At 36.7% G+C, this 12,648-nt stretch overlaps 2 protein-coding genes across 2 annotated transcripts; both read left to right on the forward strand.

Annotated features, from left to right (window-relative positions):
- The first annotated feature begins 7,276 nt into the window (after positions 1–7,276).
- On the forward strand, positions 7,277–8,440 carry LOC119414700 (protein THEM6). The gene is made up of 2 exons (XM_037681803.1): positions 7,277–7,780; positions 7,865–8,440. The coding sequence occupies exons 1-2, from the start codon at positions 7,277–7,279 to the stop codon at positions 7,970–7,972; spliced, it is 612 nt and encodes a 203-aa protein (XP_037537731.1). The 3' UTR covers positions 7,973–8,440.
- Positions 8,441–9,878: 1,438 nt separating this feature from the next.
- Positions 9,879–10,570, forward strand: LOC119414701 (protein THEM6-like). The gene is made up of 2 exons (XM_037681804.1): positions 9,879–10,379; positions 10,459–10,570. The coding sequence occupies exons 1-2, from the start codon at positions 9,879–9,881 to the stop codon at positions 10,564–10,566; spliced, it is 609 nt and encodes a 202-aa protein (XP_037537732.1). The 3' UTR covers positions 10,567–10,570.
- Positions 10,571–12,648: the final 2,078 nt, after the last annotated feature.

The raw sequence follows: 12,648 nt of genomic DNA on the forward strand, positions 1-12,648 counted from the left end.
TCTAATGTTTTGTGCGGTATGTTTTTATCCTATACGTTTGTAACTCTGCAGACACCTTTTGGTCTCTAAAATAAGTTTGAAGCTGGAGAATTGTATTTTTTTTACTTGTCTCTAGCCACCTCTATTCATACATTTTTAATACATGCTACTTCCTTTGTCCTCTGCTCTTGTTTGTTTAAAAAAAAAACTGCACACAATGCAAATATGTCAGAAATCAACTAGAAAATTAATGAAAACACACTTTTGTCTATTAGAAAGTTTAGAGAATGATTAGTTAAAGGCATTTTATAAAAATAGAAGAAGGTGGTTTATTTGAGTCCAGCTATTTAACATCTCCATCTATAGGTAGTAATAAAAAAAGAAGTGCGTCCAAAGCTTTAATGTCATACTGTTGAATTTGTAGGAGCATATGCGTGACATTAAGGCGAGTGGTTGTACGCTGCTGTACGACGCTCTCAGAAGAGGAGCGCGCGAGCTTGAAAAGGTCAAGACAAAATTTCCTGACTGCAGGCTTCGCATAGTTTGTCTCACCGACGGGAATGACTCTGGGTAAACAATTGTTTTGTTAATGAAGTTTTAACAGTCGCTGTCATTTGATGACTCTTTTCAAAGTCTCATAGCGAAAATTCTGTACCTTTTGTACTTTGTAACAGTTTAGGTCTAAACACTTGTAGTGGCTCAAAATGATCATCTTTATTTTTCCACATTAGATCCTCCATCGAACCAGTTGTTGTTACATCCAAACTGCTCAAATCAAACATAGTTGTTGATTCGGTTCTTCTCGGAAATGTGGAGAACAACATGCTGCACGGAATCAGCAACGCAACAGGTAAACTTGTTTTTATTTGGATTTATTTACTAGTTTTATTTTGTTCCAACTGCAGTTGAGCATGTTTCTCCCACTTCACACATTTTTATAAAGTCAAATTGCTTTGAAAATGTCTATAAACGTACAATTTAAAATCACTTGAGCAGCGTTGTTTCACGTAATTTGTCTGTAATAATTTGAGGACGGTGCAAAAGACTTTGTTTGTTTTTGTTACCAGTAACTTATAAATGTATGTTTTGTTGACAAACATGTATTCATCAGTTTACTTGTTTACCCTCTTTTCTTTAAAGGTGGTTGCTGTTTCAAACCACAGTCAACCAGAGAGGGTCTGAAGCTCTTTGAGATCGAGACAGTTTTGTCTTTGGAGCAGAGAAAACTCAAAGAAAAACTTGATGAATCTTCCATTTCAGAGGTCTGTTATAATAATCTCTGCATGGGTTCTGTCTATACTCATGAACTGATGATGATGAGAGCTTTCTGTTTTCTTGTTCTAGTCGTTAATAACAGGCCTCTTTGCAACTCATGGATATGATGAATTTCCAGAGACATCTTTGCCAAGCCAGATAAAGAGTCGAGGGATCCTGACAGAGTGGTTGGTGACAAATATATATTTTTACTAAATGTATTCTAATAATTAATAATTATAAAACTGTTTTGATTTATTTGTTTGTTCTGTATTGATAGCTGCTCTCATTTGAAATTATTTTCTGTCTAATCTGACATAGAAAAGTATTTCTTCTTGAAACCACAAGAGTGAAGGAGAGACTTTCCTTTTTATGCAAAAAAAAAAAAAGATTAGTTACTTGAATTGACTGACGAGATTTTTATCAAAACACTGCAAAGCAAAAAGTCGCATTTGAGAAAGTTTAACTATGAACATCCTAATCAGTGTTCTGTTTAGTTTAAGATTAATTTTAACGTTACTTTTGTACGATGGTCATTACTGTGTTTTCATCCGTTTTAAAACTTTTTATTGCATACGTTACATTTGCGATGTTTACCTCATCAGTGCCCTGAAAAAGAACATTTGTGGGTCCAAAGATGGACGACTCATGGAGAAGGAGAAGCGTATCCTGGTGGAACTCAAAAGTCTTCATCGTGACCCACATCCATTCTTTAAAATTTTTCCATCAGAGTCTGACTTCAGTAAGTATCATGGTCTCTGTTGTGTTGTAAGTTTTTAGTGTTTTTTTTTTGTTTGTTTTTTTTTCTAAAACCAATACATTTTTGTTTTTCATATAATCATCATTTCATAGCAGCAATGTGCAGTTTGTGTAATTTTTATTTTTCCAGCATTTTGGAGGATTCTCATGCAGGGCCCTCCAAACACGCCCTATGAGAAAGGTGTGTTTGAGCTGTACTGTGACTTCAGTCCTGACTACCCAGTGAAGCCTCCAGTCATTCGTTTTGTCACACCTGTATCCTGTCATATGTCAACCAGAAATTATATTCCATTCCATGCCCATAAGTTCATTTTAATTTAGGATTTAGTCAAAACAAAATCATTTTATAGATCATGTGTTGTAAGTATTTCTTAACGGGATGACGGGTGTATCACTGCAACGTCAACAGTGTAGGCCGCATCTGCCACAATGTGTTTGACCGCAACTACAACGCACACATCACAGTGAGGGAGATCTTTGATGCTGTGTACGGGCTGCTCATGTTCCCTGAGCCGGAAGATCCACTGGACAGGTGGGACGATGATGATACTGGTAGTGACTCTTTGAACTTGATGGAAAATGTTGTTAACCGTTAATGAGCATTAATTTCCAATTAAAAATTAGGAATATTTAATGGTTTTGTTTATCTGTGTTTTGAAAGCATTTTGGCTGAGGAGTTCTTGATGAGTCGTGAGACGTACGAGCAAGAAGCCAAAAAACACACTGAGCAACATGCTGGGAAGTCTCTGGAGGACATGATGAAGGTGAGTAAGAAGCCGTACAGCGTTTGTGTAAGGTGCTGGTTAGTTTTATTTACTTTTACATAATCATTTACGTTTCTTACTCTTGTTTCTTTTTAAGAACCTGATGGGTCCTCAGTCACAGTTTATACCCGGCCATCTGCTGTGTCCTCTGACCAAGATGATGTTTGTTGATCCTGTGAGAACAGTGTATGGCACCGTGTATGAGCGCAAGGCCATCGAAGCATACCTCAGACAGTACGTCACAGCAGCTGATCATTGTCGTGCGTGTTACTAGTGCATTGTGTAAACCTCGACTTTGTGTTTTTCAGACACAAACATGACCCAATGGCTGGTCCAGGGCACGCACTTGAAATGAGTGACATAATATCTGACAAGGACATGAAGAAAATGGTCATGGGTTTTCGATCCCAGCAAATTCAGTGAATCTGTGGACAGAAACGTTGATTTAGCTTCCATACCTCCTTTTAGGAGAGCGTTTGATGAAAGTAGTTTTACTAATTTGTAGCATAAATGTCTGACTAACCCTGAAGAAGTTGGCTATAAAAGTTTTATTTCTTGTGTTGTAACGTTTGAAAACGGGTTTTTATGCGCCTTTACATCATGCTGTTGATTTTCTTGTTCTACATTGTGATAAACATGTTGGACATTTTACTTTTTAAAGTTGTTTTTAAGTACAGTAGTTAGAATTTAAACTTTTGAATGTCACCTGTGGTTATGGGACTTTACATTGTCACACTTATTTCAAACTAAAATTAGAATAGCGACAAAGATTGTGGCTGAGCTACTGTACTTGTTTTTTTACATTTTTCACACGTTTTTAACGTGCCTTTTTACATCATACTGTTGATTTTCTTATACATTGTGATAAACATTGAACATTTTACTTTTTAAAAACAAAATTTCTTGTTTTTAAGTACAGTAGTTAGAATTTAAATGGTTGAATGTCACTTGTAGTTATGGAACTACATTGTCACGCTTATTTCAGAATAAATTTTGAAAGGCGACAAAAATTGTGGCTAAATTACCGTTGGGTTTTTTTCACGTGTTTTCACTTGCTTTTTTTTTTTACCTCATACTGTTGATTTTCTTGTTATACATTGTGATAAACATTGAACATTTTACTTTTTTTTCCCCCCCTTATTTTTAATAGTTAGAATTTAAACAGTTGAATGTCACTACATTTTCATGCTTGTTATTTCAAAATAAAGTTTGAAGGGAAAAAAAAAAAACATTGGCTGAACTATCATTCTCGGGTTTATTTTGGGGGCTTTTTTTGTATCCACATACAAATATCCATTGTTTATTTTGGGAGTATTTAATGCAAGTACCGGTAGTGAACCGATCGATTAAAATGTGCTCCATGTGCTCCCTAAACAGGTCTCTCTTGAAAATGAGTTCTCGTGGCTCAATGAGACTAACCTGGATAAATAAAGGCTAAATGAAAAAAAAAATAACATGAATTCAGCAATATGAAGATTAAATGCATTCAGTAATAAAGAAAGACTTCCAATTCAGTCTGTGATGGTGAAATCTAATTTAAACTTCTTTATTTAAATACAGTTCATTGTTTTACTGGCATTATACTTTTCTTTTAAAGCATAGCATTTGACCTTCCATGCCCAACATTAGTAACTTAAAAGGCTTGTTCAAACTTAAATGTTGGATAAATTCCACTCCACTAAGAAACTTTGTGAATCAATATAAACAAACATACTAAAAGTAGTTGAAATTAAGAATAATTGAATGTTCTAGAAGGTTTACTGACAGTCAAAAAGTTATTTTTACTGCGCATCTTAACCAATCGGTGCGCTTTACCCGAGTTACCGGAAGTAAAAATCTTACCGTCAAACTAAACGTTGGTAGAAACAAAAAGGGAAACAAGCTTCTTGTTAAGGTGCTGATATAGTACTAATTTGGTTTACGATCTTTCACAAAAAGAAAGTCTGATTAAAACTCGCTTTACCTTTTTATATTAAACCTAAGCTGGAGCGCGTTTACATTGGAACGCTTTTACTTTGAAAGCCTTCACCGGAAGTATAGGAAGTAGGCTGCCGACTCTGCAAATCTGACAAACGTCGCCGAAGAAAGGTGAGTGGGAATATGGCCAAGAAGTTCGATTAGTTGGAGTGTTTTGACTTTATGTTCGCTGTGAATGGACTGCGTTAATTTATGTCACTGAAAACGTTCATTTGCATTTAAAGATATCGGTAAATTCTCGTAAACTATTTCAGCGAAGGTGCATAAGAATAGATTGTGCCTTTGGACCACGTAGTCTGCGTTTACAGACGTTTTTAATGTTACAGCTAGTATAAGGGTCTACTTAAATTTTGATTAAAAAGACAATGACCTTAGTTATTATTATTTTATTTATATATATATATATATATATATCTTCATGCCCACCTGTGCTTGGAAGACATTTTCAGAGTTGGCCTGACTTTCTTGCAAAACCTGTTCTGCACTTTCTGGTTTTATGGAAAGTTGAAAAATTCACAGACTCCGTGGTTTTAGGGTAACTTTTCCAAAATGAAGGCAAGGAGCCAACACCCTCACATGTAATAAATTGTTCTTGTATACTGCAATTAGCAGGAGTTTGAAAAATATTTTAAAAGAGACTGTTTGACATTACACAGTTATTTGTTACCATCACAAATGTTTAAACAAGTTTTATACAGATAAAGTCGGGGCATGCCCATGTTTTGACTGAAGTGGATGTAGTTTGTAATTTTAAGTAATTTTATCATCACTCAGGGTTATGACACACCTAGAGTTTTGCAAATCAGAGTAATACCTGTGAAAGTTTACACGTCACACAAACAAGTTCCTGTCAAACTAAAGAGTGTGTCAAGTTGGAGTAAACAAAATAGTAAAGTTCAGCAATGCCAATAAAAACATGGTTTGTGGATGATTTCTAGAAATACTTCAAGCTCGTGTGCAAAAATCTTAATTCGAATATAATTTCTACGTACATCAATTTGAGACAGACCTATTTTTTTCTTGATCAGTAGTTCTTTGGGCTTTAAGAAGAGCTTTTAAATTTTTATTTTATTTAAATTAAAAAAAAAACAGTTTTCAGTCGTACAAACTCAAGGAATGAACCAGTGTTGTAAGAGCCAGTTAAGCAAAGTACCAATTTAAGTTGAATCTTTAGGCATTTTGTTACCAGCAGCCTGTCACAAAAAATATATTCCGTTTCCATCTTAGATGAGCTATGAAGAAAGTCAAAGGTAACACAGTTCTACAAACAAAACTATTGTGCTTGTTTTATGTTTTCCTGGATTAAGCCACCTGATTTTAAATGAGCAGGATATTAACTGCTAGAAAACTTATGGCACTTGTTCTTATTCAGTGAATGAATAAACGTGAATGAGGACAGAAACATGTAAAGCGTGCAGGACGGTGGGCCCTGAGGACCAAGTTTGTGGACCACTGCAGCAGATGGACGATCCAAAGGTTCTGGCAGTTCTTTTTTTTTTTAAATATTTTTTCCTCCACGTAACAAAGACATGACTTTCAGATATTGTTCATCTGCTGCAGGTGGATTTTTTTCAGACCTGACACTTCTTTTGCCTTCCAATGAACCACTTTCCTAATTTTATTACGTATGCACTGCATAATGGGCTGTCACGATCAAGAACTGGACTGGAAATTATGAAGCAACCAGTGTCCCAAGAAAAAGTTTGAACGCATTCAGAACTGTTGATTAAGACCACTCCAAAATATTTAAAAGTCATCTTGGAAGCAAAGTTTAAAGAAGTCAATGGTTTTTTATGTTTTGTGCACCACAGTGTCACCTGCTGTGCAACAAAACACCACAGCCTGCCTTTACTTTAACAGCTACATTAAAAAAATGAAATTTGATGGTACAGAGAGCAGAAAAATGTGCTGGAGGTAAAAAAAAAAAAAAAGTCAAAACGTTTAGCTTTTTTTTAATCACTGTTGTAGATGAACATATATCATTATCTACACTTTTAATATAAAGTAAAACATTTATTATTAATTTCTATGCTGATGACACAGTTGTTTGTCAAGCTAAAACAGTTGAAAAGGCTTTCCAGCTTTTAAAATCTGAATTCAGCATCATCCAGTCTGATTTGTTCCACCTCAAACTTGTCCTAAATGCCGACAAAACCAAAGGAATGCTTTTTTCAAATAGGAAGTTGGTCCCAGCAGTTCTTCCTCTGATATCATCCTCAAATGGTGTCCCCATTGAGTTTGTTGATTCCCATAAATATTTGGGTATCTTGGTCGACTCACATCTCTCTTTTAAGCTCTAACTGTCCATTGTTGTCATCATTCTTTGTTGAAATCAGGTCTCTCTTGTAAATGAGTCCTCGAGGCTCAATGGGATTTACCTGTCTAAATAAAGGTTGAATGAATGAAAAAATTAGCTTTTTTTTATCACTTTTAATATGAAGGATCAGTTAATGGTCTTGTTTTGTTGATTTGTTGGAACCAAACTGAGCTCCTTAATGTCAGTAACAAATCTAATTAATTTTTTGTGCCCCTGTTTTACAGACATGTGGTGGGTGCTGTGGGTTCTCGCCACCTTGCTGGCTCTCTTCTGCATCGTGGATGTGTGGTACTTCGTGCGGGCGGCCGCAGAGATCTTGCGGGCCTGGTTTCAGCCTCCAGTCTGGGACGTCACAGCGGAGCAGGTCCTGTCAGGCCGGGTCTCCCCACGGGACATCGACATGTGCCACATGAACAATGCCCGATACCTGCGGGAGTGCGACTTCGCCCGCTTCTCTCTCTACACACGTAACGGCGTCTTCAAAGCAACGCGGGCCCTCAAAGCTAACATGGTTGTGGGGGCCACCACCATTCGTTACCGCAGGGCCCTCTATATAGGAGAGGGTTACGAGCTGCGCAGTCGGATCGTAACGTGGGACGACAAAGCCTTCTTCCTGGAGCAGAGATTCGTGTCAACAAAAGACGGCTTGGTGTGCGCTGTCATGTACTGTAAGCAGAGTGTGATACGCAGCAGCCCAGACAAGATCCTGCAGCACCTGTGCAAAAGGAAGGTAAGAAAACGGCTGCTCTTATGTATGTTACTTGGGACTGAGTGCCACCGAAGGATAGTGAGTTTGTTGTGTTACAACCTGCAGGTGGAGAGACCAGAGTTTCCAGAGGATCTGCAGCACTGGGTTAACTTCATCTCTGCCAGCAGCCAGGCCCTCAGAGCTGAGAGTGGTCTAGAGGAAAAAGACAAATAAAGAGTTGAACGGACAGCTAACATTTTGTAAACCTTAGATTTCACCAGTCCAAGAGAGACATTTGTCTTTCCTGCACAATTACTTGACGAATGCACAGCTGTGCCTACACTTTGCACTGAGGGTTTAAAAATAAGCTTTAATTGTTTACACTGGAATAACACTATTTAGAGCTTTGAGGGCTGGAAGTGTCGATGAACGATATTTGTAATGGAGAAGATTTTGGACTGCATAATTTGTATCTTTTAGCAACAACAAGGAAAAAGTTAGTTTTTACTGTATCCAAAGGTGAAGCGATGACCTCAGCACATTTATCAGTGCTAAAAATTACAAATAAGAAAAAAAAAATCCCCCTTCATGTTTTCCTGATTCCTTGTTTTTATGGTGATTAAAATTAAATTGACCAAAGTTGTGTTGCATCTACTTTTTTCAAAGATGGCCACTATAAAATGTCCTGAAGAATGCAGTGATGAAAAGAGACTTTCTGTTTATGCACCAAAAATTCAACTTGAATGCAGATGACCGTCTGATCATGATGATGGATTACGTATTGGGGCATATTACAGAGGGGAGTGAAGCCAATTTCTGAAGTTTAGCAATCATTTTTATTTTACAGCAGAACATAGACACGAACCAAGAAAGTGCTTTAGTTTAATGTCCTACTGTTTTGTTTTCATAGAAAATGTCCAGTTATAATATTACACATATAAAACCTTTATTTTTAGTTTTTTTTTTAAAGGTTGAAGAAGTAAACGCTATTTTTTTTACTTTAAAAGCTGAAATTCTGAGTAACTGATGCCTTAATCTTTATTGTGGAAACCTAAGAAGTTATTGTGAAAGAAAACTGAAGTACAACTATAAAAATAAGGTAAAACAATCTTTATACAATTTTTTTCCCTGCCGTAATGATATTCTGATTATTGCAGTCAATGGCACTGACTTAGAGGAAAAATAATAGATATTGCCACAAAGCTTATTGACATTTGTCCAAACAAATTATTTTTCAATGATTTATTGTCAATCTAACGTCATTTCAGTGAGGCCCAACATTTTTTTCTCAAACAATGTGGATAATGGTTAAAAAAGGACTTTCCTGTGTTTGCATTCACAAATTAATGCATGAAGAGAGAATAGAAAATAAGAGAAAAGGCGCATATTTGTTAATTGCATTATTTTTAGTAAAAGTTACTACTGGTTATATATAATTTGTGTGTGTTAAATATTAACCTGGTTATGGGCTATTTATTACAATTGTTTTAAATTATTTTTCTCTTAACCTTGATGCCCACAAATAAACGTCAAATAAAAACCTGTAACCATGCCAACCAGGATGTCAGCCAATCACGCTGCGTGTCGTCACACACCAGGAAGTCATGTCCATTGAACCTACCGGCTTCTTGAAGTTACATCTCATCTCATCTTAGCGCTTCTGCGAAACGCACAGTGAGTTACACAGTAATACAATAATAATTATGTCCTTTTTTAATAGCTGGTACTTTATATTTGACATTGAAAAACTGAACCGTTGCGACTTCCGCATCAGAATCTGTCCACTCCAAGGCCACCGGCTTCCTGCAGCTAGCAGCTAAGCTAACAGAGTTTGCCGTCAGTTCATTTGAACGGTGCAGCGTTAGCTCTTCAGTCCTGTCAAGGTTGCTTGCCTTACTGTTTGAATCTGCTGCCTCAGTGCTTTCAGTTAGTGGAACTGGCATGCTATTTTTATGTACATCTGTAGTAATCAGTAGTCATGATTATAGAAAATACTTTAAATAAACCATTTATCTTGGATAATCTTACACTGCACAGCAGCAGAAGCCAGAAAGTGATGGTGTTATAACGTATTTATTACAGACAATTAATGCATTACCTTTTCTCCTGATTCTAACATTTGTATTGTTGTTCCAGAGAGATGTTGCTGCTGGTGCTGTTTGGCCTCCTCCTGCTCTTCTGCAACCTGGATGTGTGGTACTTCCTGCGGGGGGCCCAAGTATTCATCGAGACATGGTTCCAGACCAGATTAGAGGACATACTCGCCGAACAAAGCTTTGACGGCATAGTCCTCACGCACGATTTAGACTACTTAGGGCACATGAACAACTCTCGATATCTGCGAGAGTGTGACTTTGCTCGCTTCCACCACTACATGAGAAATGGGCTGTTCATGACCTCACGCAAACTAGGAGCCAAACTGGTCGTAGGTGCCTCAACCATTCGTTACCGCCGCTCTTTGGTCTTCAGAGAGCTTTTTGAGATTCGCACCAAGGTGCTAGGGTGGGATGAGAAGGCTTTTTACTTGGAGCAGCGCTTCGTGTCGAAGAAAGATAATTTTGTCTCTGCGGTCATGCTCTGTAGGCAGAACGTGGTGGGCAGCAGCCCAGAGACGATTATTGAATTCATCTGCAAAAAGAAGGTAAGATTTTGCTCTCACTGTGTTTAAGATTAATATTTGTTTTTACTAGTAATGTGGTCAATGATACGTCCATTTGCAGATCGAGTGCCCAGAGTTTTCAGAGGAGCTCAAACACTGGATCAGCTTCATTTCGGCCAGCAGCCAGGCACTGAGAGCAGAAAGTGGACTGGATCATAAGAACAAATGAAGACACACCAAGACACCTTGTATGTGTGCAAACACATATCATAGCATTGCACAAACATAATCATTCTGCATACCGGTGAGTTTTAGCTTACTTCCAGTATCCCAAATTTGGGTTAAATAATCATACTGTGTATTTTTGTATGAAGGGAAATACTGAATTTATGACAGCTACATATGAATACTTGAACTATATTAAAGTCAAAGTCGTTGCTTGGAAAAACCATTGAAGCCAGTACATAGCTTTACCCTTGCAATCTACTGAGGTGACTGTAAGAAAGAAGGATTTTAAACATCTTTGTCATTTTGGAAAACCATCTACTTTCAATTTAGCATGTGGTGCAAAAGTTATTCTTTCACTGATAGTGCATGTTTTAAAACAATCAGAACATTTTTCAAGCTTGTCTTGTAGTTGAGCAAGAGAGAAATTACTTTTATCAAAAACAGAAAACATTATACTGTAATGAAATACTTGAATGGATATAACGAGCATGTACTGGCAGATGTTTTATCGCACTGTAATTTAAACAGGATAATTCCTGTTAAAATTGTGAGAGGGAATACTCCATTCTGAAGATTATCCTGCACTTTATATTTCTTTTATAGATTAAAAAAGTCATTTAAATGGACAGCTTAATTGGATCTGCATGTGACTACTGAGAGAATGTTTTAGTTTGATCAGCAGGTGTAATAAGCAAAGGTTGTGAGGTTGCTGGCAACTTTTCAAAACCTGCAACGCACAGTAAAACTTGAATGGTCTTGTTGAGAAAATAATTTAAAATGAAATGTATAACCTGCTCATCCGTGCATCTGAGCTTTTTGCTGTGACCAAAATAACGTATTGTTCTTTGCTAGGGATATATTAGACTTTTAAAACGTGTGTCTCGTCTCTGTTCTATCTGTATATTTGTTGGCAATGTTCTCACTAAAACAAATCCTCCAAGGTATGCTGAAGTTTAAAGTTATGGATTGTATTTTTACTTTCATCTTATTATATAATTTATTGAAACTGGTCTATTAAGCATTTATTGTGTTTGTTAAATATTTTATTGCATTTAAAATAAAAAAGTGCTCTATAATTTGTGTTTTATTTTTTATTTTTTTAAGTACTGAGTTTACTGTGGTTTCTATTATGTGTTAACTGTTCAGATATTCTATTGGGGCTAGTTCACATCCAATAATCCAGAATACACAAAGGTTAGTTTGATCAAACCCTGATTTCTTAAAACACCAAATAAGGCTAAGGAGCATAAATAAATTATCTTAAAAATTACAGTGTCACAGGCCAAGCCTACTTACATGTTTACCAATAAGACAAGCTTTTTTTTTTAAACTAAATTAGTCACCGGACCGATTTTACCTGAGCATGTCCCCTGGCACAAATCTAACGTTCCCAAGTATTAAAAAATAAATAAAATCATGTTTCAGATTAATGTCAATAGCATAAAAACTGACTATTCTGGACCTGTTTTTATGTGTGTATGTTTATGCATTCTTTACAGTTTATCCAAATGTATCCAAAATGTGCCAAATGAACAAGGCACTGACATCAGTCAGTGAGGTCTTTAATCAAAAGGTGACACTCAGGGAAATCCTGCCTTATATCCAGATACACTGTCATGGTTGAAATAGAGAAGTTGTAGTGTAAAAAAAAAAATTTCAAACTTTATGTACTGTTGAAATATAAAAACAGTGACGCACATCAAACTATTTACATTTTTACAATCACTCTTTACTTCACTCTTCAGTTGTGTGACTGTCCACATTCACGTATTTTCAGTGTGCCATTTATTGTAACAGTGTCTTGTTGGCACAAAACACAAGGGCTTGTTACAATAAAGCACTTTACTGCTGTTTTAAACTTGACTTGACTTTTAGCATCGCACATCTGGAATTTCAGTCGGCCGTCAGTTCATTTATAGCTGTAAACCAGCCAGTGCTGTCCCTTGCTCAGCCCACATGGCTCCAGTGATGGAGCAGGGGTGCTTCTCTATGAGTAACTGTCAGCTGCTCTGCCCTGAATGCCTTCTGCATCGTCAATGCTTGTCCTTTTGCTTTGCACAGATCTTTGTGCAGAAGGAAGGCA

Source organism: Nematolebias whitei, chromosome 9 (assembly GCF_014905685.2).
Source record: "Nematolebias whitei isolate Nwh7 chromosome 9, NemWhi1, whole genome shotgun sequence".
Classification (NCBI taxonomy): domain Eukaryota; kingdom Metazoa; phylum Chordata; class Actinopteri; order Cyprinodontiformes; family Rivulidae; genus Nematolebias; species Nematolebias whitei.

Coding starts and splice junctions, on each gene's coding strand:
- LOC119414700 (XM_037681803.1), top strand. CDS start 7,277: ATGTGGTGGGTGCTGTGGGTTCTCGCCACCTTGCTGGCTCTCTTCTGC. Junction 7,781..7,864: donor AGCACCTGTGCAAAAGGAAG/GTAAGAAAACGG, acceptor TACAACCTGCAG/GTGGAGAGACCAGAGTTTCC.
- LOC119414701 (XM_037681804.1), top strand. CDS start 9,879: ATGTTGCTGCTGGTGCTGTTTGGCCTCCTCCTGCTCTTCTGCAACCTG. Junction 10,380..10,458: donor AATTCATCTGCAAAAAGAAG/GTAAGATTTTGC, acceptor GTCCATTTGCAG/ATCGAGTGCCCAGAGTTTTC.